Source organism: Tricharina praecox (assembly GCF_024521635.1).
Source record: "Tricharina praecox strain CBS 144465 chromosome Unknown BZA05scaffold_28, whole genome shotgun sequence".
Classification (NCBI taxonomy): domain Eukaryota; kingdom Fungi; phylum Ascomycota; class Pezizomycetes; order Pezizales; family Pyronemataceae; genus Tricharina; species Tricharina praecox.
The window spans coordinates 117,561-141,724 of record NW_026250430.1 but is presented as its reverse complement, the minus strand read 5'-3'; the positions used below and the strand labels follow the sequence as shown (position 1 = coordinate 141,724).

Here is a 24,164-nt window from a genome sequence, read left to right as displayed (position 1 = left end):
TTGAACGATGGGCAGTGGGCATATCTAGCCATCTTGGCTTTCTTTCTTGTTTCTTGTTTTCTTTTTCTTTTTCTTGCGATGCGTTACGAACCTTTCTTTCTTTCCTCGCTTGTGCTGCTGGCTTGCTTTTTGTTCCCTTTCTTTCCTTTCATTTCCTTTCCTTCTTGCTTGATGTTTCTTCCTTCTTGTCTGCCATGGAATTTCTGATCGTTGTCTGTCTGCTGGAGTAGTGGGCGTAGGGCGCGTTATTGCTGCTGTTGCTGCTGTTGCTGTTGCTGCTGTTGCTGCTATTGTTATTGCTGTTGTTGTTGCTACTGCTATTTCTATTGCTGTTGCTGTTGCTGTTTCTATTGCTGTTTCTATTGATATTGCTGCTATTGTTTTCGATGTTGCTTTCATCACTTGCTCTGTTCATATTGTGTTTTTTTTCTTCTACCATTTGGACTAGGGAGGGAGGGAAGGAGGGAGAGGCATAGGTGCATAGGGATGATGGAAGGCTTACGGGGAATAGGGGAATGGGGAGCTCGGTGCGTCAGTTGGAGGATTGGGGGAGTGCGGGTTTGGGGAGTGCAGGTTTTGGGTCTTTGGTATGCATCATAACAAGTACATAAACGCAGTATATAAGGGCGGACACTCTCGGAGATCAAGGTGTTGGTAAATTGCTCCTGCTTCTGCTCTTGATCTCGCTACTGTGACTGCGACTGTTCGTGTACATCATCGTCGTCAACATCATTCATGAAATTTCGCACTCTCTGCTGCATAAGGTATCACCCCCTCCCTCTCCCCTCCTCGGTACTACAACTCCCTTTACTCCCTCCCCCTAAAACAAAAAAATGAAGATCTCAAGCCAACTCACACCCCGCCCCCTCCACCGCCGCCCTAATAACCCACGCCCACCTAACCGCCGCTTGCCAATCCCCTTCCTTCACCGCCTCCCTGAGCCCCGGAAACGTATCCCCCGCGTACCCCGTCCACTTCCCGGGCGCATATACTACATGTCGAAACCACGGGCGGCCCTCGAGCCCGGGCGGGTGGATAAACGCCCGGTCGAGGTATTTGTACCGCGTGTTTACTGCGCGCGCGCGGATGTAGAGAAGGTAGCGGCGCCACCACGGGATTGTACTTGGGGGCTGCGAGAGTTCGTGGGATAGGTGGGCGGCACGGGCGTCGAAGCGCGCTGCTGTATGGGTGAAGTGGTGGAGGGTCGAGGAGAGGTGGTGCAGGGTGTGCAGGAGGGTGGCGCGGGTTGGGTGGTGTGCCGTTGGGGGGGTGGGGGAGGCGGGGGGCGGGGTGGAAGTGGAGTTGACCTCCGCGATAATGGCGTCCAAGTAGCCCTGTAGGGCGAGGGCGTAATCCGTCGCGTTGAACTGTACGATCTGCTCCTCTGCCAATCGCAGAGCCACGAGGCCCCAGATCTTTGCAATAGCGACATGATACGCAAACCCGGGGTCACCGTAGCGTTCCATCCAGCGGAAGCTATCGTAGTTGCTATGGTAGTGGTACACCGGCCCCCCTTTGGCTTCACGGAACCCCATGTCCACGGACGGAATGCCGACGTGGTCCTGGAACGCAGTGTAATCACTCCCTGAGCCCAGCGGGGCGATGCGACCACTCCACCGGTCCCTCACGCTGATGTTAAACCGCCCCTCCGCCGCCGCGTCGGGATCCGCGACCCGCGCGGTCGCGCTGCGCAAAAGCGAATGCAGCAGCGGGTTGGCGGCGGCGAAGAACGCGCTGCCGCGCGCGCCAACGTCAACGTTGATGTACGCGAGTGCGTGCGTGTGAAGTGTGGCCCGGTGCTCCTCGACCCATTCGGTGCTGCCCAGCAAACCGTACTCCTCCCCGTCCCATGATGCGAGGAGGATGGAGCGCGTGGGCTTCCAGCCGGCATGGAACATCTTCCCGAAGCTGCGCGCGATCTCTAAAAGGGCGGCGCTGCCGCTTGAGGGGTCGCCGGCGCCGCCGGCGATCCAGGCTGTGATATATCAGTAAAAGTAGATTTTAGCGGAGAAGGAGGACGACGTACCATCTCGGTGGTTCCCGAGGATCACGGTCTCGTCGCTTATGTGCCCGGGGATCCGGCCGATGACGTCCCACATGGGCGTGATCTCGTAGTCGACCTCGTTGACGAGGTTGAGTACCACGCCTGGGGCAGGACCGATGTTGTACGTAACGTTCTTGTGGTACAGGCCGCCGGTGCGCCAGTGCGCGCCCAGATCACTCGAGTTGGGCCCGTGGCTGTTGAGTGCCGAGAGCAGCGGCAGTGCGTCGACGTAGGAGATGGGGAGTGACGGGATCGACGGGATAAAAGGGCTGGGGTCTTGTCGGACTACGCCCGGCTTGCTGGCGTAACCGGGCGTCGTTGGGTCCCCTGGCCCGAAGGAGAGGAATTGGACGCTGCCCCGTTGCACTGAATGCGGGTTCCGCGCGGGGCCGTCGGGGTACACTTCGTACCCGTTCAGTTCGGTGATGTTGCCTACACTAGAGTCAGTGATCTGGCGAGCCCATGGTTGTGATTGTTTTTGCCCCGTACCGTCATCGCCCGGGTCGGAGTAGATGAGTACTCCGACGGCTCCGAGGTCTTGCGCACGCTTCACTTTGAGACCCCGGAAGATGTGGCCGTATTTGCAGAGGATTACTTTTCCGGTCAGGTTCACGCCGTGCGTGAGCAGGTCTTCGAAGTCTTGGTAGGTCTGTCAATTGTCAGTCAATGGCCATAAGATGTGATGGAACTCGATTTTACTCACCCCGTAGTTGGCGAATATGTACTCCGCTGTAACGTTTCCGTTCGCACTGTTTACAACCCATCAGCACTGGAGAGGGACTGGTACGTAATAAAGACTCAGACGCACCTGTAACCGTGAAACGTCGGAATCCTATCCTCCAGACCCGTAGTCGGATCATCCTCCAGCACCTCCTCCTCCAGCCCGGCCTCATACATCAATTCGTAATGTGTGCCATCAATGATCTCTCTCTTTTGCACCTCCTTGCCATCTTCCACCTCCCTCAACAACCCCAACCTATGCCCCCTCGGATAATTCGCATAAATCTCATAAGTAACAATCTCGACTTCGGGAATCCCATACTCGATCCACCTCGCCTGGGTCCACAGTGCCTGGGAGTAATTCTTGCCGCCCAGATGCGGCCCGCTAGTGTAGTACTGCGAATGCTTCCGCGCCATCTCCTCCCGCGGCGTCAGCAGCATCAGCTCCTCCAGCATCGCAAGCGGCATGCGGCTTGAGTGCGCGCGCGCATTCTGCTGGCTCTTGATGAAGGCAGTGGAGTGAACGCCGAATGGCGGGAGCGATGGGAAGAGCAGGCTTAGAAATAGGTACGAGAGCCCAATGCTGAGCAACACGGTAACGCCGCGGCGAAGGGTGCGGGAGCGCGTGCTGGGATAGCGCGTGGGTGCGGCGGAGAGAGGGACGGTCGAAAGAAGTGGCTGACGTTCCGCGACACGCTTGCGCGGGCGGCGGGAGGGCTTCATCGCGATGTGATGGTGTCAGTGCGTGTGTGAAGTTCGTGGGGCATCGCGAGAATAGTTACAGCTGCGGAGCTATATAGCATACGTCATTCAATTGCGACGTGTTCCGGCAACGCTGGCCGCGCCAAAGCGCTGGGGGAGCTAAAAGTCTAACTACCAACCAACTGCTGGGGAGTTAGATAAGCAGCGAGTGAGCCCTCATGGTACAGTCACGGGCGGACTGCCGCCGTGGGGTAGTGGAGAGAGAAGGCTCGGGCGAATACTCTATATCGGATCAACAGTGGAATGGGAGGGGTTTCCGGCTTATTCACTGGGTTTACTCTGGCACATTCGAATCCAATGGACTCTGGATTCGACGTTGCATTTTCACTCTGTACAGTTGGTACATCGCGGCGGCGATTTCCGGCCAATCGATTGATAGAGAGATGGCTCAGGGGCACGTAGGTACTTTATATGGGCATACGGCCTTCTTAATTACTGTCGATTCCACCGCAGTCTATATCGAAACAGGCTGATGCGTGGACGATAGTTACTAGTATCTCGTGATATCGCAGAAAAGTGCTTCGTCTTCACGGCGTATCACCCATCGGAGGTTAGTTTTCTGATTCGGCAGGTAGGTGAGTTTGCTCTCACGGTTATGGGATCCCTCTCTCGGCCGCAGAGATGTTCGTCGGCGGCACATGCAAACCCCCCCACCCCACTTTCGACGACGATAAGACTTTAGACACCAGGTGATATTGGTGTCATGTCGTGTAACGTCGAGCGGCGAGTTACGCTTGCATTGACCCTGATGAAAGCTCGGTCGAAAGATCGCTGAATACATATATGTTGGAACAGGAGGAAAGTGTCTGGAGCCTGAGGTTGCATAGTACCTAAGTTGGTAACTATGAGCTATGTACCAAGTGCCTCCGATCAATGTATGCCGCTGCATAATAAGTGGTAGGTACTGTTGTCGAGCCGGAGTCCAGCGCTCCCCGCGTCCGAGACCAAGCCCGACAGCGAGGACGAGGACGATACATGTTCTACTCTACGATCACCGTCTTACAGCTGATGTGTTGCATCCAAAACCTACCCGAGAGCAGAATATCTACCTACAAAGTCCGAAGACGGAGCGGAAAAGCAATGGCTGCGAGTGAGACGCGGTGATTGTCGTCGCACACCGTCGGGATTAACGGTAAGAGTCGGCATAGATGAGGCCTATTATTATCCTGTCCTTATGGTCCGACAGCTCCGTATATCCGAGAGAGGTTGGACGGACTGCTGACGTTGGGCGAACTTGGAAGATGTCGTGAAGCTTCGTAAGAATACGACCTCCGACGGTTCGCAGAATACGAGTACTCTAGTCGATGGTCGGATGCTGACATGTAAGCATATGGCGTATGCATATCATACTTGGGAGTGAGATGGAAGTATGTAGAGTATACACTCGGATCCAAGTAAGCATATTTAAAGTTGTGAGCGTTTCATCTTGATCTTATCTAGATCTAGATACCTATGTTCCTGGCACGGCACGGCACCGAGAGGACGGAGCGTATTGGATATAGATCGGTAGGTTCGGAAGAAGTGTGTACCCTAGTATGCAGATTCTGGGCGGATTGGTGGCTTCGAGACCGACAGCAGTGTCGTTTGCGAAGAGTCGTTCTGCACTCGCTATATCAGCTCCCCGTCCAGCCAATAACCGCAGCTACCGATAATCTTCTCCAAGAGCTGTCTGCCGTCCACCTGAGTCAGGAATGTCTGGCGAGAACTCGGCTGGTTGGCCCGCTCTCTCCCGCTCGCTCGGTGGCCCTCCTCTCCTGTCCTCTCCACAAGCCGGAATTCTGGAATCTGACGTGATGATACATATCGGTCGTCGAATCAACCGGACCGTCCTGTCGTGCAACGCCTCCGGATGGGGCTGCGTTGGCGACGATGAGGGGTATGTACCATATGCACCCACTTCTCCGAGTTGAAGCGTGAATTGAATTCGACTTCTCTCCATCGCCGCGGAGAAATAACTAGAGGTGGATCGGTGCGCCCTTGGATGTGCCGCGGCCTGGGACAGAGCAGGAAAAAACAAAACAGAGGTCAAAACATTCCTCACGCATGAGGTGGCACTTGCCGCCCGGTTGCGTATTGAAGTCGCACACGCGACAGCCTTGCCTCGCCTCTTGCCTCTCGCTGTCCCCCGCCCCTTTTCTTCACGGCTGAACCCATCTATCGTTGTACCAGGGCTTATTGTACAAGTTCTCGCTGTCCGAGGCGGACGCATTTTCGTCCTGTCCGGTCTCTTCGAAAGTATCTTTCTCCGCACGCATCCAAGTGCTTCGCAGACGTGTACCGAACCTAGGTTGTGGTGACTCGGTCGAGGCTGAGGCTGCATGCACGTATTTGCCGCATTGCGATCAGGTGCAACGTATCGATGGATATTCTTGCTTGTCACTCTTCATGAATCACCGCGCGTGGGCTACATTCTCACCGACTTCCTCCATTGGCAAAATGAACGAGAAGACCACTGCAGCGAACTCGTCCTGCCATAATGCTATTATAGCCGTGGCCCACTACTTTATGGCATAGGCATACATAGTGCCTGTCGATTTCCTCCAAAGTAACTCGGCTTCCACTTTAACGCTTTGCCCCCTGAGCACTGCGACGGTACAGCCATCCCCCCCCCCCCTACCTACCCTACCGCGCACCATACACCCCCCCCAGCGCACTCACTTTACAACGCCCGCATAAGTACTTCAACCGGCAACTCCCGCTCCTTCAACCTCGTCTCCATTGCTCTGGAATAAAAAAAAACACGAGCAGGCCACAAGAGTAAGTAAATCTATTCCCCTTCCTGCAAGCCAGAGCCTACGTTCGTGCGAGTATCGCATTCCATCCCATCTCCGTTCCCGCTTGCATCCCAAGCCTTTTCCGTCCTACCGCCGCTCACAGCGTTGCGTTGGAACATCTTCCTCCTCATCTTCTCCTCACCCTCATCCTGCTCGCTGCCCGCTGCGTCCGCGCGATTCTCCTCCTTGCCAGTCAGTCCGCCATCTCTATGCTCACACACCGAATCCCAGAAACCGCGCCGACGAAAACTCCTGCGCCATCGCGGTAGTTCCCGTGCGACTCGTCCCGTCTCGTCTCGTCTCCGCGTCTCGTCGCGCAACCCCCTCGCTGCAGATCCGCAACCGCTCCCGACGCGTCGTTCCCTCGGCATCTTCCCCTCGTCCGGACGTACGGGTATATCCTTTCAATCGTGAGCGCAATCCAGAGTTGTTGCAGGAGCGTGTGTGGAACAGACCGTGTTGACACTGTAGTGCAAAGCAGAAGCTTTAAACCGGCATTTGCCGTTGCGCGTCTCCCCCACGAGTCGGGTCGTCGCATCTCGTCACATTTCGGACGATTAACTGCGTGTTGCTGCAGCAGTAACGCTCCGCGAGAAAATACTGGGGAGGGTGCCGGTAGAGATCGAGACCATGCCGCCAAAGCGCAGTGCGAGTGCCTCCGATGGCCTGAACGGCGATGGCTCCGGATTCATCGGCGGTGATGAGTTTACGCGTGCGGTCAGGAAACGCTTGTCGACTTCAACAAGAACGGGACAGGCATGCGATCGGTGCAAGGTATGGATCTGTGAGAAAAGAAAAAAACCCACAGTTGGTGCTGTTGGATTGTTGGAGTGTTGTTCTAACTGCGGTTTAGGTCCGTAAGATAAGATGCGACGGTCTGCCCGGTGGCTGCTCTCCCTGTATCCAGAACCGCACAGAGTGCAAAACTACCGATAGGATATCTCAGAAAGCCATACCGGTTAGCACACTGCTCGACCTGCATTCTCGTTGGTGTTGTGGCGTATTTGCTGATCAATCTGTTGTAGCGAGGCTATCTGGAGAACCTTGAATCCAAATGCATCGAGCTAGAGAACCGCAACAAGGAACTCGAAACCGCCCTCATCGCAGCACAGGCTAGTGCTCGCGCTCCCGGCAACGGATACGCACCCTTCGACGGTCAGGACTGGGCGGTCAACGGAAATAAGCCCGCCCCTCGAGTGCCAACTTCGTTTTCTGACCGGCCCACCGAGTATCAACCCATGAACGGCGGTATCATTGGAGTCACCGAACGAGCAGCTCCCGGTCCGAGGGCAACAAATTTCCGTCCAGGGAAACCGAGTACACACTACGTTGGGATATCGGCGGGCAACTCGTATCTCAGCTCGATGAAGGAAACCGCGTTGTCGGTGCTGGGAGTGAACATCGATCTGTCGGCTCTGGATCCGAGTGAGCCAGCCAACCGGAATACTTCGATGAGACTGGACGAAACATACGGAAGCTGTCTGTCGACAGTCTTCAACATCAATCCGAACGTGCCGAAGCCCGAGTTACCCCATAAAGACGAAGGAATGCAGTACATCAACTATTTCTTCATGATCTCTCACCCCTATCTTCCCATCCTGCATAGGCCCACGTTCATGCGAATGGTAAGCTTGAAATGTTTAGTGCTTTTGATGTTTCGGAGTTCTGACAGTCATTCCATCTAGGCTGAGCGCGTCTATAGCGACAAGTCCTTCGAACCGACAGCCGCGCAGACTGCGATGTTGCACATGGTTCTCGCTATCGTTCACTTTCAAAACGCAGCGAGCGACCGGCTCAAGAATCGGGGGCAGATTTCTCAGTCTTCCAGTGGCGTGATGGAGTGTTCTCGACGTCATTATCATTATGCGATCTCATTGCTGTACGAATTGATGTCCGGTTCCTCCCTGGAGGACCTTCAGGCCATAGGTTTGATTCTCCAGCATCTGCGGGCTTTCCCTAAACCCGGTGGTTCGTGGCTCTTGGCCCGTATGGCGGTGTCGATGTGCTTGGAGCTTGGCCTTCACCGCTCTGCGAAGAAATGGTCGTACGACCGCGCGAGTCCCAACCTGATCGAGATCGAACTCCGTAAGCGTGTCTTCTGGTGTATCCTCACACTTGAGGTTTCTCTGGCGTCGAGACTAGGCCGTCCGATGAGCATCCGTGAGGGAGACTTTGACGTTGAATATCCCGAGAGGATCGACGACGAGTATATCCTGGAGAACGAGATACTCAAGCGGGAAGACGGGCATGAGGATTGCGAGTTTGACGTTGCGATCGAAATGTTTAAGCATGCGACGTTGACGATCCAGATACATTGTACGCTCTACAGCGTTGCAAGACCTTCGAGAGATAAATATGTTGCCCTGGTAGAGGATATCGAGGCGAAACTGAAGAAGTGGCGGGATGGCCGTCCGAAGAGTTTATGTGAGTTGTCATTCAATATTCCTCGGTGAACGCTTTCTGACGAGTTGTATAGCACTGGACTCACCGAGACCTGAAAGGCAGTTTCAGGCTGCACACCTTCATTCGTGGTACCATGAGTAAGTCTTGCCGTCCGTATTCCATCGTGAGAGCGTGTCCCTGATCATGATTCAAACAGAGATCGCATATTGCTACGCCATCCTTCACTGGACTTGTCTCCGTCTCCGACGTTCAGCGGTGACTGTATCCGGGTTTGTGTGGAATCCTCGAGGGAGATCCTGCGCCTGACGGACAACCTTCGCAAAGGAAACCACTACTTGGACACTACGTGGTATGGTGCGACAGTGCAATTGCTCGCCACCCTCACGATTCTATTCTCTGTTTGGGATAAACGGGACAGCATCACACCGGAGGAAGTGGCGCAGGTCAGAAGTGACATGGACCTGTGTATGGATGTCATGGGTGATCTCGGCAGCCTCCTAGGATCCCCACAGCGCCTCAGAGAGGTTGTCCAGATCCTGACCTACCGCACGATGGAACTTCTCAACCAAAACACCGAGAAGGGCAAGCGCGCATCGTCCGCTAGCGGAATGCCATCATATGTGTCCACCAATCCTTACCCACCCGTGACGACACCGGCAATTCCTATCAAGCTTCCTCCAAATTCAAATGACTCCGGCGCGAGCTATTCGCCGAACCAAGCCGACTACGCCGTACTCCACGCCGAGTCTCGTACGAGCAGTACCATCCCCGTCTACGGTGACCCACTGGTCCCCTCCGGTGATCACGTCTACGACACCGCCAACTTTGTCCCCTGGAGCTTCCACGGCAACGAATCATGGCGGCAGTACGTGCAAGGCGTCGGCAACATCGGCACGATCGAGAACATGGATCCCAGCGAAACATATGCATCGACGGCGCTGATCGGTCTCAGCCAGGACTGCGGCCAGAACGCCGGATACAGCAGTGCCGGACCCGCTCCGCCGGCCGGATTGGCGCTCCTCGGCACCCCCGGTGGGCCCTCCAGTGGTCCCCCACAGTCTGCGCAGTACCCCCATACCAGTCCCGAAGCCAGCAACCAGTCTTGGTCCATGACTATGAATAGCTTCACATACGCTGGGGGATCCGATCCCAATATCCGTGGAGGACAGGATGGTGGCGGTACACAGAACGGTGGATGAAGTGGATGACGATGCGGGATCCGGGTTGCGGGATGCGGGATGCGGGATGCGGATTGCAGGTCTACATACTTACTTTTTTTATGTACCCGTGTAAATGTTTTTGCTTGCAATGGGTTCCTAATGGGGGTTTCTTTGGAGTAAAGCTGCTTGCTTGCGATTTGTGTGTGCGATGATTAGTAGGTCTTTTTTTTTCTTTTTTTGTTCACCGTCTTTTTATTCTTTTATTTTTTCTTCTGGATGGGTGGTTCAATCATGTGATTTTTTCTTTTCCTTTTCTTTTCTTACGTCCTCGCTCGTTCGTTTGCTCGTTTTTATTGATTCGATATCATGGGATACCTGTGCGAGAGGGATACTTTACTTGTATGTTAGTACACTGATGTACTCTACTGGCACTCGGCTTAACGGGGCTTCTGTTGTAAAAGTAGCTCTGATGCATATTATTATGTTCAGTAAGTGCTTGCAATTAAGTCTCGAGGAGTGAAAGCGTGTTTTACTTGGCCTCCGTGATGCGGCGGAGGGCGGTGGTGTTCTTGCGTAAATTCGTGGGAATTGGATGGTGGACTTCGGTCTGGGACCGGGATATCGTGGGTAGTGGGGTAGTGGGCAGTGGGCAGTGCTTCTAGTGCCTGTCGATGGCCGCCTGTCGATGGCCGCCTGTCGATGGCCGCCTGTCGATGGCCGCCTGTCGATGGCCGCCTGTCGATGGCCGCTTCCAGTGCTCGGGGGATGGTTGCGCACAAAGAAATGGTAGAGAGAGAAATCTTCCTTTTTATTTCGCATGTAGCCTATCTAGACTATGGCGAATCAACAAACTCCTTTTCCTGCCCGCCCTGGCCAGTCGAGGTGAAAGCCCCGGTCCCGGCCAGTCCAATGCGGCGCCCCACCTCCCCTACCCATCCGCCTCGGGCCGGCACAAGCAAAAAGTATATTGACAGTGAAGACCGGTATGGGCCTACATGCCCGCTCCTCCTGCTGCCCCCTCACCTCTCTCCCCCGTCTTCCGCCTTTCCGCTCCAAGAGAACATCACCGCATATCCTCATCTCCTACTCCTTCGCACCGGCCGTAGACATAGTACTCTGCTGGGCACTCTTGCTCTGCCCCTGATGCGATGCTTGCCTCCTCCTCATCCTCCTCCTCTAGGTTTGGTGGAGCTTTCCTTTCCACATCTGTCGTTTCTAGAAGCTCTAGGATTGCCTCGCTGCGCCGCTCGTCGGCGAACAACTCCGCTATCAACCACCTCTCTTTCCTTCTCTCCGTCTCCTTCCCGACCTTTGCCCACAAGGCTTTCTGTTGACTTCTCCACCGTGAGCAGTTTTTGAATAGGTGCTCGCGGGACTGCTTGGTAGGCCTGTTGCACCACCAGCAATGGTCATCATCCCGCTTCTTAATCCACTTCAGGTACTCCGCCGTGATTGCGTGACCTGTCTTCAGCTGGTAGAAGCGGGCGGCTAGCTTCTTTGACGCTCTCGCTGGGAGCGGAAAGAGATGGCAGCATAATTGCCCCGTTTCATCCGATCAATGAAGCGAGCGAAAATCCATGATCGCAAGCAACCGGTCAATCTCATGAGCGACGAAAACAGGTTCTTCAGTTCTATCCGATTGTATAAAGCCACCTCCGTACTTCCTGCCAGACTTTTAGTCCAAACATATCACCTCCCTTCGAGGCCGGCCCCATCACCATTGCAGCTACCGGTCATATACCACATTCTAATGGTGCTCCAACGCGTACTCAGGTACCTACTGCGAGACGGGATTAGGGAGCTATTATGGACAAAACAAAAAGAAGACAAACAACAACAAACAAACAACAAAAAACAACTGAAAGAATGCATGTATTCAAATCATCACTGTCAGGCGTTTCCTTCTCCTCGCCGCTTTGCCTCTCCTCCATCGGCTTCATCTTTCTCTTCCCTTCCTTGATCTTCCTCATGGCCCTTTCTACCCTCTCCCTCCCTCGTTTTTTCTCCTCCGTCTTGGAGGCCTGCTGACGAAGTGTCTCAATCTCCATACTGAGATGCGCATTCCTCCTCTCCTCCTCTTCTCTCCTCGATATCTCCTCCTCCGCCTTAGCGACCTGCTGACGAAGCGTCTCAATCTCCCTGCTAAGATCCGCATTCCTCCTCTCCTCCTCCTCTCTCCTGGGCTTCTCCTCCTCCGCCTCAGCGGCTCGTTGGCGAAGTGTCTCAATATACTTGCTAAGATTCTCATTCCTTTTCTCCTCCTCCTCTCTCCTCGATTTCTCCTCCTCCAGCTCGGCGGCCTGCATCTTAACGTCCTCTTTCAGACCCGCAACCTGGATTTCGTAGAAGCCTGTCGTCATTGCATGGCGCGCAGCCTCAACCTCACACTTCTTCCGAGACTGCTCGCGTTCCTGGCGGTTGTTTGCGAGCTGCCGGCGGAGCTCTATACAGCTGTCGCATGAGCTCGATGTCATGATAGAGAGCGGAGCGAAAAGTGTTGTGTGTGTGTGTGTGTGTGTGTGTGTGTGTGTGTGCGTGTGTGTGTTAGTGAGAGGATTGTTGCGGATCCACGGATCCACCGAGGAGAGTAGGATGTGGATGTGGATGCGGGGGTGGTGATGATGTGGCCCTCATCATTGATGGTGGAGTGTACATACTGTAGAGTATATGTACTGTACATACCTACCTATGTAGGTAGGCGACCTGCGTGTCCGAGGTAGCCAATAAGACCTGGTAACCGCGGTTACACGGCTGCACAGTTGCCAGTAACATCCACCAATTGGAATTTGGCTGGTAGATTTCCTGGCCCATATGTTATACTCTGCCGGGTACCCTCGTGGCTTGCACCGGATATCTCGTATGTAGAAGGGCTATTCTACCGAGTGATCGGGATGGAAGGAGATACTAGATAGCGTGGACAGGATTGTAGATTTGCAGTTACTAGTCCCTCCTCCCCAGCAGAAGGATGGCTGGCCTCCAAATAGTTACGATGCAGATCATGGACGTCTTGGGGACCCTCACACCGCGGGCCGTCGAAGCAAGAGTAGAAGAAACGGCGGCGTTGGGGGTCTCCGCCTAGGCCCTACAGTCCGTATAAGGTCCTAGGTATTCAAAAGTCCAGCACGAAAGACGAGTAGAACGTGATATCCATCCGCCTCTATGACATATGTAGGGGAAGCCTCAAGACGATCGGCCCTCCGTCTTCACGCTCAGCCCAGCCTCTTCGAATCCATGCTCCCTCGGTTTGGTAGCCGGTATTGAGGCGAACTCGAGAATGGTTGATAAGTGCTGGCTTTGACATCCAGTGCTTTTTTGGACTCTGGACTCTGGAGTGCGGTCAGCAACGGGAGTATTAACGGCGGCGAGGACGTAGGTCCGTCTTGGTTTCGACCATGCCAACCATGCCAACCAGGTCCTCTTTGAGGTCCGAGCGGATCCTCGTGGACTGTGATTCCGAGTGACCGATGGTTGTTGCGTACGATGTAATGCGGAGGCGCGGTAAGGCTGAAGCCTGAGCTGCAAGGTGGGATGGGCGGGGAACTTCTCGATTTTTTGGGTGCATCGTTTAATTGCATGCGACCTACTCTAAATCGCGACACTGTCCCAAGTATACTGTATAAAAGCCATTCTTTTCATGCCGTCGTGGTAAAATATCGAGTGACGATTCGTGACCGGTTGCAGCCAGCCAGCTTTTAAAGGCCTGCGGTTCATTCCCCAGCACTGGTCTCCAAAATCCCTCCAGCCCAGTGTATCCATCGCTTTTTACTTCCCTACGCATACCAACTCTCCTCACCTTTATGTGCATGCGTACCTCCACCGCCATCTTCCCCTCCACAGCAATGCTCTCTTACTCAGCGTTTCTCCTCTCTTCTTCTGCCACCTGCATCCTAGCTTTCTCATTATTCACCTTGGCGACTCATTCTCGAAGCGACTCAGCCTCAATACTGAGATCAACATTCTTTCTCTCCGCCCTTCCTTCTCGCTTTGCTTCGGCGACTGATTGACGGTGCATCTCAACCTTCCTAGTAGGATCCGCAAATCTGTTCTTGTGCTCTCGCTCCCTTCTTGCTTTCCCTTCTTCCACCTCAGTGATTTGCTGTCGAAGCGCTGCAATCTTCGCATCATCGGCCTTTCTCCTCTCCTCCTCCTCCTTCCTCTCCGCGCTGTTCTTCTGCCTCTCGACTTCTTGTTGTTCCCAAGACATACCTGAGATTAACAGAGCGATACTATTTCTCTCTTCCCAGAGTTTCCTAGCCTCCTCCTTCCGCTTCTCTTCCGACATTCTCTTCGCTTTCTCCTTCTCCGTCTTAGCGACGCATTGTCGGAGCGCCTCAATATTCGCCTCCTCATCCCTCCTCGCCTTCTCCTCCTTCGCCTTAGCGACCTGTTCTCTCAGCGTCTCAATCTCCTTGGCAAGATCCGCACATCTCTTCTCATGCTTTAGCTCCCTTCTCGCCTTCTCCTCCTCCGCCTCAGCGACTCGCTGCCTCAGCCGCTCGACCTCCAGCACAAGCTCTGCATTCCTCCTTTTCTCTTCCAACCTCCTCCCCTTCGCCGCCTCATCTGCCTCGGTAACCTGTTGACAAAACGTCTCGCAATTCCTGGCGAGCTCTACTTTCTGCTTTTCGTAGAACTTGGTCGTGAGCCCGTGCCGCCTGGCCTCCTCCGCACACTTCTGTCGGAACTGGTCGCGCTCCGTACGCATGCTTTCGACCTGCCGGCGGAGCTTTGTACACGTATTGCACGTTGACGACATGATGTTTGTTGACGATGGTAGATTGCGAGGGGGTTGCCATGTATACAAATGTTGTGGTGGTGGTGGTGCTGGTGGTGACTATGCTGCGAACTGTTGCTCCCCGCTTTTTGTGTATCCTCAGCTGTGCACAGTGTAGCCAGTAGCCAGTAGCCAGTAGGGTTCGGTGACCGCCGCGCACTGTCAATCGACCAATTATTCTGGCCGGTTTCACCCAGCAGGATGGAAGAGGCTTGCGCGAATCGGACAGTGAGGATATATCATAATTACATGTATGCCGCTCCTCTGTGGTGCCAACAAATTTGCAACGGTAGATGCCGTGCACCCCGCCACAGCTGGGATGTCTTGAAGGGCTGAAGGAGCACTCTCAATAATCTCAGATGGAAATCGTAGAGCGGCCAGCAAACCCTCCCCACCTCGATTCCAATCGAGTGTGCTGAGGAGATCTTGGAGACGGAAGTGGGAGATAACCACTGTGACGAGCATCAGATTTTGATATGTTTCAAGATTGTTTGAGTACTGCTGTGGGGGGGTTTAATTGCTGAGGAAAGATTGGATGGAGCGTATCTACCAGACTGCAAGCGGTGGCTGATGCTGAAGGGACGGCGACAGCAGAAAGTCGGGCATGAATCCCCCTCCCCAAAACATAAGCAGATCATGATTGCTCACTCGGTCAGCTGTATCCGGTGTGGGGCCTCCACCTTTTGTTTCCACGCCAAATTGCTACGATCCAGATGGGTCGCAAGCAATCAATGATTGAACAAAAACAAATTCGTTACCTCGCCTATTTCCGTCGTGGTGGCCGGCATGATCCTTTCAACGCGGCGTGTTGCATTCCCTACGGGAACATGTCAAAGGCAAAGGTGATGAGACAAACGAAAATAGTGAAGAAGAGACCGTATTTGAGAGCATTGATTTCAGCCTCCCTCGCGTCCCTCAGCCTCGTGTCCTCCTCCATCCTTCTTTTTGCCTCCATCTTTCTCTCTACCCCCGCCCTCGTCGCCTTCTCCTCCTCCGCCTTAGCGACCTTTTTCTGCAGCATCATAACCCACATACAAAGAACCACATTCTTCCTCAGCTCCTCCGTCATCCTCCTTGCTTTCTCCTCTTCCACCTCAGCGACCCGCCGATGCAGCGCCTCAACCTTACTGCTGAGCTCGTCGTTCTGCTTGCTGTAGCAGTCGGTCGTGAACTTGTGCCGCCATACCTCCTCCTGGAGATGCCGTCGGGACTGCTCGAGGTCCCCGCGAATGCTGGATAACTGCCGGCTACGCTCCGTGCAGGTGGCGCACGGCGAAGTCATGATGCGTGCCGATGGTGAATTGGGATGGTGGTCGTTCCGGGTATGGAGGATACGGTGGTAGCGATGAACTTTCGGTAGTGGTTGCGATCGTGATGGCGGCGGTGGTGGTGGTGATGGTGTAGTGTATTGAGCGGTCCCCGCTTTTTGCGCGTCCTCAACTCACCGCAAGCCGGCCAGTAGGATTCGGTGAGCGTCGCACAGGAATGATGCACCAATTATTTTGGCCGGTTTCCTGGGCGGTGGTTGACCGATTGTCCTACCTACCTCCCGTGGCTTCATCCTCGATCGTCAACCTACTCTAGGTACCCGCAGAGTGGAATGTTCCATCCGGCCAGCGCTCGCCTTAGGTGGGGGCGGGGGCCTTATTTGCCCGCTCCCAGGCCCTGTCACCGCTCCGGGCACCGGTGTCAGCACCGGTGCCCGAGGTGTCCTCCGGAGCTATCGGACGTCTATGTATGCTATCCGACGAGAGTATTCGATTAGCTCCTTTCAAGATTCCGCGTCTGTTTGTATGATATGTACCTCTTGGTCTTGCCGGTTCCCGTGTTCAAGTTTCAAACTCCTGCTAGAGTGAGCACACTTCTGCTCGGACTCTCTGCGCACTGCAGCGCTTGAAAAAGGGTTTTCCCGGATTACTCTGCCCTACTACACCACTAACTAGTACTACTCGCTCGGCTGCCTCTTCGTCCACGGCGGAGAATGGCCTGTGAGGGCGTGTATCTTGAATAACAGGGTAGACTTTTTGCTCGTCGGAGCAAACCGACGGGTGACGCTCCATGATCCTCATGCAGTCAGTCGATTCATCAGCAATGAGGTGCTTCTGCCTTTTGCCATTAAACTTCCGTCTGTCTGAATGACTGAATAAACCCATTAGACATCCTATGACTTCTTGGTATAAACGCTTTTATCGAAACATATTACCTCCCCATAGCGCCGCCCTTCACAGTTCACTTTCCTCTCCTCCGCCTCAGCGGTCCGTTGACGAAGTGTCTCAACATTCCTGCTGCTATCCACTTTCTGCTTTCCGTATGTAGGTAGAATCTTTGTCGTGAGCCCACTGCTGGCGCCTAACCTCCTGCGTACATTCCTGTCGGGACTCGGGACCGATCGTGCTCCCCATGAATGCGTTCTAGCTGGCGGCGGCGGCAGTGCTCTGTGCAAGTGCTGCACGTTGGGGACATTCATATCCAGGCATACCGATTGTGGGTAAGTAGGCAAGGGTTGTTGCTGGGTGAATAAAGATGGCGGCGGTGGTGGTGGTGGATTGTAGTTCCCCGCTTTCTGTGTATCCTCAACCGTCAACGCCCGCCCAGTACATAAATGATGAGACTTGGGTGGCTACCGGGTTTTCTGGCTGGTTTTAACGGTCACTATTTTCCAAACATTCTGGAAATGCACAGTATTACAGTGTATGTACTGCGCGAACCTTTTGTATGTACTCTACATACGGCGGAGAAGCCGTACGCCATGCAACAGGACTATCAAAATGGGCGCGAGGGGGGGGGGGAGGTGTACGACACCAAGAAGGGAGGGGTATTCATCTTGTCCGCCATGACCAGATGGGGGGACTCAAGCTGTACTGTTGCGGCCCCGTTGCGGAGGATGAGTGGGCGCTCCAACTCCACGCATGTGAACCGATTGTAGCACCCAATTTTCTGGATGACGTTCGTGGCTATTCCGCGCAGGCTTTTAGGCCCGTCTAGATGATGATATATCTCGTCAACGGCGAAGAGGCTCCTGTTGGGCTTGATTAATTGGCATGGAAGGGGGAGCAGAATGAGGTTGGGAAAAGGTTAGAGAAAACAGCGGCAATGCCCGTAGGGCTAAAGTAAGTAGACTTGTATGTGTTCTATGCCACTGGGCAGAATTAGCCATCTTTAGATAGGCTGGCCCAAGTTTAGACACGCAGCCCATCTAAAGGTGAGTCGGTTCTCACCACTGGCCGGACCATGGGTAGATTTTTTCCGGTTTCTGGGCTGGCCCAACTTTAGACGGGTTATCTCCGCCGAAAACGGCTAGCAAAGTTGAAATCTCACCACTGGCCGGACCATGGGTAGACTTTTTCCGGTTTCTGGGCTGGCCCAACCTCAGACGGGTTGTCTCCGCCAAAAACGGCTAGCAAACATGAAATTTTCTTAGCCTTAACCAATTCTCGTCAGCAACCCAGACATCAGACCAACAACAGCCTACAATACACCCGTTAAAGTCATGTCCGCCGTGGATGTTGCATTTCTGCGTTTTCAGCAGCAACATTTCAGGAGTTTTAAGGATCGATGACGAAACGAGCGACAGAATACATGACAACGGTTAATTGTACCGGAAGCCGAACCCTACGGAATGCGCAAGATGAAGTGTTCTATTACCACCGCCCCGCAGGAAGCGACCACGGCAGACAAAGAGTTCATCGACTGTACTGGATGGTGTTGTAGTAGAAGGATCGATTCTGAGAAAGAGGAGGCCTCGGGTGTGTGATAATTCAATTCAATTGATGGTTGATGGAGATTGGTACTGCCGAATGTAGTCGCCAAAGTGGTACCGTAACCGTACAGCCAGCAGTGGTGGTGGTGATCTCGAGCCCGTAATATTACTAGCCGGTTTCGGGTTCAGCATACAATTCTATTCCTGGGCCAGCCCATTTGGGCAAAATTCTATGGGTTAGCCCAGGGTGAGATATCTGGCTCCTGGGCCAGCCAAGGAGCCGGAGAAAATCTATCCATGGTCCGGCCAGTTGTGAGATCCGACCCACCTAAACACGGGCCGGTCCATCTATAGATGCGCCGGCCCATCTAAAGAAGAATAATTCTGCCTAGTGGTATAGAACATATGTATTCGCTTGTGGAAAATGTATGTACTGAAATGTAGATATTGTAATGTAAGCAAATATACCGATGAGTTAGATACCTGAGTAAGTAGACACGATCCGAGCCGGTTAACTAGGTCGTGGATGTACACTGTACTTCCGCAGCCTCATCCTTGGCCGTCAACCGGTGGCAGATATCTCATGGAACGGATCATTCACTCAAGCCAGTGATCACTCAAAGTGAAGGAATTAGCGTAGACGGGAGGACGAGGACATCACGGTCACTGGCTCCTCTGGGGCGTCGACATAAATCAAGTCCTACCAACGGCCAACGGAGCCGGGGATGAGGACAGCTATGATATGTACCGTAGCCCACCCCCACCGCCATGCCGTCTTGGAGAGTTGATGGAACGTGAGAAGAAACGCTGATATATTCCCAAACACTGAAAATGCTGTAATAGCCCGGTAAAAGGTAAAAGATTCTCGACCATAGGAAACAGAGGAAAGTAGAATCATTGCGCTCAGCCCCTCTTACTCGCATCCCTCGGGTTGGTGTTGGAAATCTTCGAGGCGAACTCCAGGAACGGCTGGTGGATGCCGAGCTCAAGTGCTTTCCTGAAGTGGAGGTCAATCTCAGCTAGTATGTACATATCAATCCGAGGCGACGGGACGAGAACTTACATCTTAGCCTCGACCATGGTAGTTAGGTCCTCTTTGAGAGTCTCGCGATCTTTCTCGAGGGCGGCGATACGCTGGTCGTGATCGGTTAGGGCCGTGGCCATCGCATCCTCTATCGCCCGCTTCCTCTTCTCTTCATCCTTCTTTATTTCTTCCTCCGTTTTGATCTTCTTCGCCTGCGCAGCCAACGCGCTGTCCTTGGGCGGATCGATAGCTCCAGAAGCAACAATTTGACGGAGTATGCCAACCTCTTTATTCAATGTGTAAAACCTCTCATACCAATAATTCACATTACCCGTTTTTTTGTTCCACCTTTTTAACTTGCTGGGCATAGGCCCTTTGGAGGTTGCCGTGTTCCATCTGCAATTTCGCGAGGTATGCGCCGTGGTCCGAACAGTTGGCGCACGAAGTCATGGGTTTATATAGTATCGTTCGGGACGAGCGTGAAGGAGAGGTGAGCTTGAGGGCGAAAGCTGTCGTTATGTATATACGTGATACGTTGGTTGGGTAGGGACTTTGAACGAGAAATGGTCGTTGACTCGTTGTTGTGTACAATGGGGATGCGGGGTGATGGTGAACTGCAAGGTGGGAGCTTTCTCATGTGTCTGGTGTATCCACAGGCCGCCAGTGAGTTCTAACGGCGTTACACAGGCTGGTTGGACTTGCCCAATGTTCTGGCCGGTTGTTTAGGTTGTGTCAACTACTCGTGGAATTGATTATTACACCAAGCTTTTGCCAGCTCGAGTATGGGGGGATAATGAGGATATCGGAGTCGGTAACATAGAGAAATAATCCCATGAACCTTCAAAGCCACAGATGCCGGAGGATGCTAAGTGCCAACGCTTTGTTGGAGCAGAGGGCAATGGAATCGGCATCGAATGGTATCCATTCGAGGCGATGGAACATCTTAGTTTCAAACATGGCGGCGATTTCTCCTTGAGAGTCCCGCCGTTCTTCTCGAGGGCGCCAGCACGATTGTTGCGAGGTGATGAGGAGCTCAGCTACAGCTACCGCTAGCTCTGGATCCTTCTGTTCTGCTTCAGACAATGCTTGGCCTGTCTCTGTTTGCCGTTCTCCCATCAGTTTCACGGCCTTTCCCGCTGCATCCGCCTTCTTTAATGATTCCTTTGTCGGCACCTTCACTTTTCTCTTGTCTTCCTTTCCTTCCCATAACGCTTTCTCCGACGCTTCCCCCTCTACAATCTAAGAGCGCCCGATGCCACAATTCGATGGAGCGATTCGAATTCCATGCTGAGTCTCCGTTCAGCATTTGTACCACGTGGTCGTGAGCTCCTGATTTCTGACTCCCCGGCATAGGCCTGCTGCTAGCCTGCTACTGGTCTCGTTCGTCCCGCAAGCTACCGAGCCGATTGCGGAGCTACGAGCAACTGGCGCATGTTGGTGTCGATGAGGTCATGGTTTATATCGTTCGGGGCGAGAAAGAGGTCAATTGACGTTGATACGCTGGTATATAGGCGCAAGTTATGTACTTATTCAAGATGAGATCACGTTTTAGGATGTGGTGGAGCTGCCAACTTTCATTTCCTTCTTCTCCTTCGTGTATCCCCAGCCAGTAAGATCCGATGAGCATCACACAAGCGGGATCACTCGCGAGCAGACCGTTCGCCGTCAGCGATATCCCCGTAGGTTTTTACTGGAGTACAGCGAATACCCACTTCAATCAGTCTCAAGGGGCGAAAGCTTGGAGGCCTTCCCTTAAGGTTGGAGGCGATGGCGAACACCATAGGAAACAGCGGATGCCTCCAGGTGAAGCTGAAGGGCTTAGAAGTGTTCGGACTTCAGGCGACTGCTGGGCCAGAGTTTGCCAATGGAGGATGTTCTTCGTGATTGCGACGATGTGGATATACGGACGATCGTGAAAACCATGGAGACCGGTTGCCTCCTACGGGCAGGGTTGTCTCGGTGGCCGCGTTCGCCTAGCATTCCGGACACTTTAAGGCTTCGTTTGCTATTCGTCCACGACCCGCAATCCATACCGCAGAAACTCCAGTACGAAGAAAAAAGGTGGCGGCCGAGTGTGACGTGGTTGAGTATGTACTCACATACCGTACATACGTCTACAGAGACTGCCTCGCTACCGATGAGTCTCGAGCCTTCGTATGTACTACGTTAGTTGGATTGCTCTCGGGATAACATTCCTTGCCATGAAACCTAGACCCGACGAAGCGTTATCCGCTGGACTGGCATTCGCAACAAGCGAGTTCTGGCGACCAAATAGCAGTTCGCGGCAAGGAAATGGACATCTCGCGCGGCTATCGTTGTTGTCCTTTCGCGACCTCGTCAACGATCGACGTTCCCTAGAGATCCGGGACTCGCACCCATTACGATGCATACGCCACCCTCCGTACTCCCGAGTACTCCAATTGCTCGCCCCGCATACTAGCATTCATATCGATGCACCAGCTCTGTGTGACTCTGCCAGGCTACCATGGAGGGCAAAGCAAGGCATCCATCCCATCCCCACCCCAGGCCAACTTCACCGAACAAGCACCTATAGCAAGCCCCGGTATGGAAGAAGAATCATTTGACCACCGAACGATAAGAAGACCAGCTAGCACCGGTGGTCCCTCCCCACCCACCCCGACCTCCCAACTTACCCCCCCTCCCCGACCTCCCATTGTGTTTTTTCTTATGCGAACACACGCTGCCTGATCGCGAAGCAATAGGTCTCACACGATAGATATCTGCTTTTTCGAATTCTCACCCACCCCACCACCACTACAACCACTACAACCACTACAACCACCACCTCCACTACAACCACTACACGCTTTAGCCGACGGACCAGGAGGAGGATGTTCGAATACCTCAGCGCGCCCGGAGCAACTCCAGGGCCCAGTAACCCCAACCGGCGATCCGGTACTCCCGGCGCGGCGGGAGTACGGTCCTCGACGCCAGCCGCAGCAGCAGCCGGACGCTCAGCGACACCCGGCGGCGGTGGCGGAGCTGGCGGAAGTCGGATGTCGACGCCGGCGGGGACTTTCCCTGCGTACCACCCGCCGCCACCCCACGGACACTCGAACCTAAACCCCGCCCGCGGCGAAGAGAGCGCGGCATTTTTGGCGGATCTGGCGAATGTTAGGATGCCACCAGTGGCGGATGCTACCACGCGCGCGTTTAATTGCGATGTCTGTGGGACAGCCCTGTCGGGACGGCCGAGGGTCGAGTGCTTGGAGTGTCGTCATTTGGTTTGTAGTCAATGTTACAATTTTGAAAAGGTGTGTAGTCTAGGCGGAGTGAAATGGTGAGGTGAAATGGTGGGATGTAGCTGCTGATGCCACACAGACCGCCCCGGGGAACCACAGGTTAGGCCATCGGCAGCAGACGCTGCGGCCAAGAGACTACCCGAAGATGCATCGTCACCATGGGCGCGTGCCGGAGTACTTTTGCGATTGCTGCCATAAGGACTTGACGCGGGAGCCGCGGGCAAGATGTGTTGAATGCAAAGTAACTTCTCCTCCTCCCCCTCGGTAATCATATCTCACTCGATGACTCACTAACGATTTTGCAGAACTAGTAAATAACTCCCATCTGCTTCACCTCTCTCCAGTCTGCTCACAATCGAACCGTAGTGACCAATGCCTCGACTGCCTAATCCTCGGCGAAACGACACTACGCCACCGGGTCTCTCACTCGGTAAACGTGATAACCTCGCACATCGCCACGGCGCCGATCCTAATGGGGGGCGATATGCAACCCACCGCGCTCCTCGAAAAACTAATCGACGCCGTCTTCAACTATATCGACAGCACGTTCCCACCACGGCACACCTCGCTTCTCGAGCCATCATCGCTCTCCGCCTTCTACAGCAGCGTCGGCGTCTCCTCGAGCGACAACCTCTTCCGCTCCGCGGACGATGACAGTCTAACACGCGAGTTCACACGGGCGGGGTGCGAATTCCACCTGGTATCGAACAGTGCGGACGCGATCGCGGCGCGGGCGAAGCCGTGGGCGGCCGACCACCTAGACACCACGCCGCGCGCGCCAGCGCTCACCCGCAATGGCTGGTGCAGGTGGTTCGTCCTGCTGTGCTGGAAAGACCCCGATCTCGCCCACTTCGTCTTGTGCAACTCCCTCGCCACGGGAAAGGTCTATAGCAAGCGCAAGGGAGAGCCCTACAGACTTAGTTTTCCACGAGAGAGCTTGCCGCGCTTGCAGCAGGTCCCTGCGCCCCCGCCGCCCGCTATGCCCCGCGCTCCAGGGAGGAGGAGGAGTGTGGGCGCTGCTGGCGCGGGGACGAGGCCGGCGAGTCGTGGGCCGTGAGGGGTGTGATGTGTGATGTATACTTATGAACTGAACGAACTACCTGCAAGATGATCATGTATGATGAGGTTACGGCTGTGTTTTATTATTTATATTATACCCACGAATTACGAATACTATACATAAAAGCTCGGCTTTCCGTTTCTTTCGTTTCGTTTCTTTCGTTTCTTTCCTTGCCTTGCACGCAGACTGCAGTCATCTCATCTCATTCCCATATCTGTCCCATGTCTGCCTGTCTGTCTGGTCTGGTCTGTCTCATCGCTTCAATGTCTCATGTCTCACTCTCACTTTGAAAAACATTATCCATTTCCAATCCGCCAATAGATGGCCTCCCTAGGTACTTACAATACACAAAGACAACAGAAAAAAAGGCTTTACTCCACAACTCCCCACACACAACTGTTCCCCCTTTCCCTCTGTCCTCACCCACTAATTCTCACCACTAATTCTCACCACTAATTCTCCTCCTCCTAATTCCCTCCT

The 24,164-nt window shown here is 54.0% G+C and overlaps 6 protein-coding genes across 6 annotated transcripts; 3 read left to right on the top strand and 3 right to left on the bottom strand.

The window, feature by feature from the left end:
* Window positions 1-650: 650 nt before the first annotated feature.
* Window positions 651-3,884, bottom strand: BZA05DRAFT_378305 (peptidase M28). Its single transcript, XM_051481853.1, has 5 exons — window positions 2,853-3,884; window positions 2,748-2,793; window positions 2,534-2,693; window positions 2,027-2,476; window positions 651-1,975 (listed from the first exon to the last, which is right to left on the bottom strand). The coding sequence occupies exons 1-5, from the start codon at window positions 3,485-3,487 to the stop codon at window positions 843-845; spliced, it is 2,424 nt and encodes an 807-aa protein (XP_051336176.1). The 5' UTR covers window positions 3,488-3,884; the 3' UTR covers window positions 651-842.
* A 2,951-nt stretch (window positions 3,885-6,835) lies between these two features.
* Window positions 6,836-9,987, top strand: BZA05DRAFT_151929 (fungal-specific transcription factor domain-containing protein). The gene is made up of 6 exons (XM_051479013.1): window positions 6,836-7,074; window positions 7,154-7,258; window positions 7,326-7,925; window positions 7,986-8,724; window positions 8,777-8,840; window positions 8,900-9,987. The coding sequence occupies exons 1-6, from the start codon at window positions 6,931-6,933 to the stop codon at window positions 9,900-9,902; spliced, it is 2,655 nt and encodes an 884-aa protein (XP_051336175.1). The 5' UTR covers window positions 6,836-6,930; the 3' UTR covers window positions 9,903-9,987.
* A 1,467-nt stretch (window positions 9,988-11,454) lies between these two features.
* Window positions 11,455-12,554, bottom strand: BZA05DRAFT_408670 (uncharacterized protein). Its single transcript, XM_051484729.1, has 2 exons — window positions 12,443-12,554; window positions 11,455-12,326 (listed from the first exon to the last, which is right to left on the bottom strand). Exons 1-2 carry the CDS (start codon window positions 12,541-12,543, stop codon window positions 11,657-11,659), a joined length of 771 nt encoding a protein of 256 aa, XP_051336174.1. The 5' UTR covers window positions 12,544-12,554; the 3' UTR covers window positions 11,455-11,656.
* An 822-nt stretch (window positions 12,555-13,376) lies between these two features.
* BZA05DRAFT_408668 (uncharacterized protein) lies at window positions 13,377-14,835 on the bottom strand. Its single transcript, XM_051484728.1, has one exon. It carries the CDS (start codon window positions 14,617-14,619, stop codon window positions 13,780-13,782), a length of 840 nt encoding a protein of 279 aa, XP_051336173.1. The 5' UTR covers window positions 14,620-14,835; the 3' UTR covers window positions 13,377-13,779.
* A 560-nt stretch (window positions 14,836-15,395) lies between these two features.
* On the top strand, window positions 15,396-15,857 carry BZA05DRAFT_408667 (uncharacterized protein). Its single transcript, XM_051484727.1, has one exon. The coding sequence runs from the start codon at window positions 15,465-15,467 to the stop codon at window positions 15,792-15,794; it is 330 nt and encodes a 109-aa protein (XP_051336172.1). The 5' UTR covers window positions 15,396-15,464; the 3' UTR covers window positions 15,795-15,857.
* Window positions 15,858-22,633: 6,776 nt separating this feature from the next.
* On the top strand, window positions 22,634-24,057 carry BZA05DRAFT_151856 (uncharacterized protein). The gene is made up of 3 exons (XM_051479012.1): window positions 22,634-22,636; window positions 22,704-22,865; window positions 22,930-24,057. Exons 2-3 carry the CDS (start codon window positions 22,859-22,861, stop codon window positions 23,679-23,681), a joined length of 759 nt encoding a protein of 252 aa, XP_051336171.1. The 5' UTR covers window positions 22,634-22,636; window positions 22,704-22,858; the 3' UTR covers window positions 23,682-24,057.
* Window positions 24,058-24,164: the final 107 nt, after the last annotated feature.

What these genes read in the sequence shown, in the direction of transcription:
- BZA05DRAFT_408668 (XM_051484728.1), bottom strand. Translation starts at nt 14,619, where the DNA reads ATGTCGTCAACGTGCAATACGTGTACAAAGCTCCGCCGGCAGGTCGAA.
- BZA05DRAFT_408667 (XM_051484727.1), top strand. Translation starts at nt 15,465, where the DNA reads ATGTCAAAGGCAAAGGTGATGAGACAAACGAAAATAGTGAAGAAGAGA.
- BZA05DRAFT_408670 (XM_051484729.1), bottom strand. Translation starts at nt 12,543, where the DNA reads ATGTACAGTACATATACTCTACAGTATGTACACTCCACCATCAATGAT. An exon ending in TCCACATCCTACTCTCCTCG is followed by an intron (nt 12,327 to 12,442) that starts GTGGATCCGTGG and finishes CATGACATCGAG; the next exon opens with CTCATGCGACAGCTGTATAG.
- BZA05DRAFT_151929 (XM_051479013.1), top strand. Translation starts at nt 6,931, where the DNA reads ATGCCGCCAAAGCGCAGTGCGAGTGCCTCCGATGGCCTGAACGGCGAT. An exon ending in AGGCATGCGATCGGTGCAAG is followed by an intron (nt 7,075 to 7,153) that starts GTATGGATCTGT and finishes ACTGCGGTTTAG; the next exon opens with GTCCGTAAGATAAGATGCGA. An exon ending in CTTCATTCGTGGTACCATGA is followed by an intron (nt 8,841 to 8,899) that starts GTAAGTCTTGCC and finishes TGATTCAAACAG; the next exon opens with AGATCGCATATTGCTACGCC.
- BZA05DRAFT_378305 (XM_051481853.1), bottom strand. Translation starts at nt 3,487, where the DNA reads ATGAAGCCCTCCCGCCGCCCGCGCAAGCGTGTCGCGGAACGTCAGCCA. An exon ending in ACATATTCGCCAACTACGGG is followed by an intron (nt 2,694 to 2,747) that starts GTGAGTAAAATC and finishes GACAATTGACAG; the next exon opens with ACCTACCAAGACTTCGAAGA. An exon ending in CCTCGGGAACCACCGAGATG is followed by an intron (nt 1,976 to 2,026) that starts GTACGTCGTCCT and finishes GATATATCACAG; the next exon opens with CCTGGATCGCCGGCGGCGCC.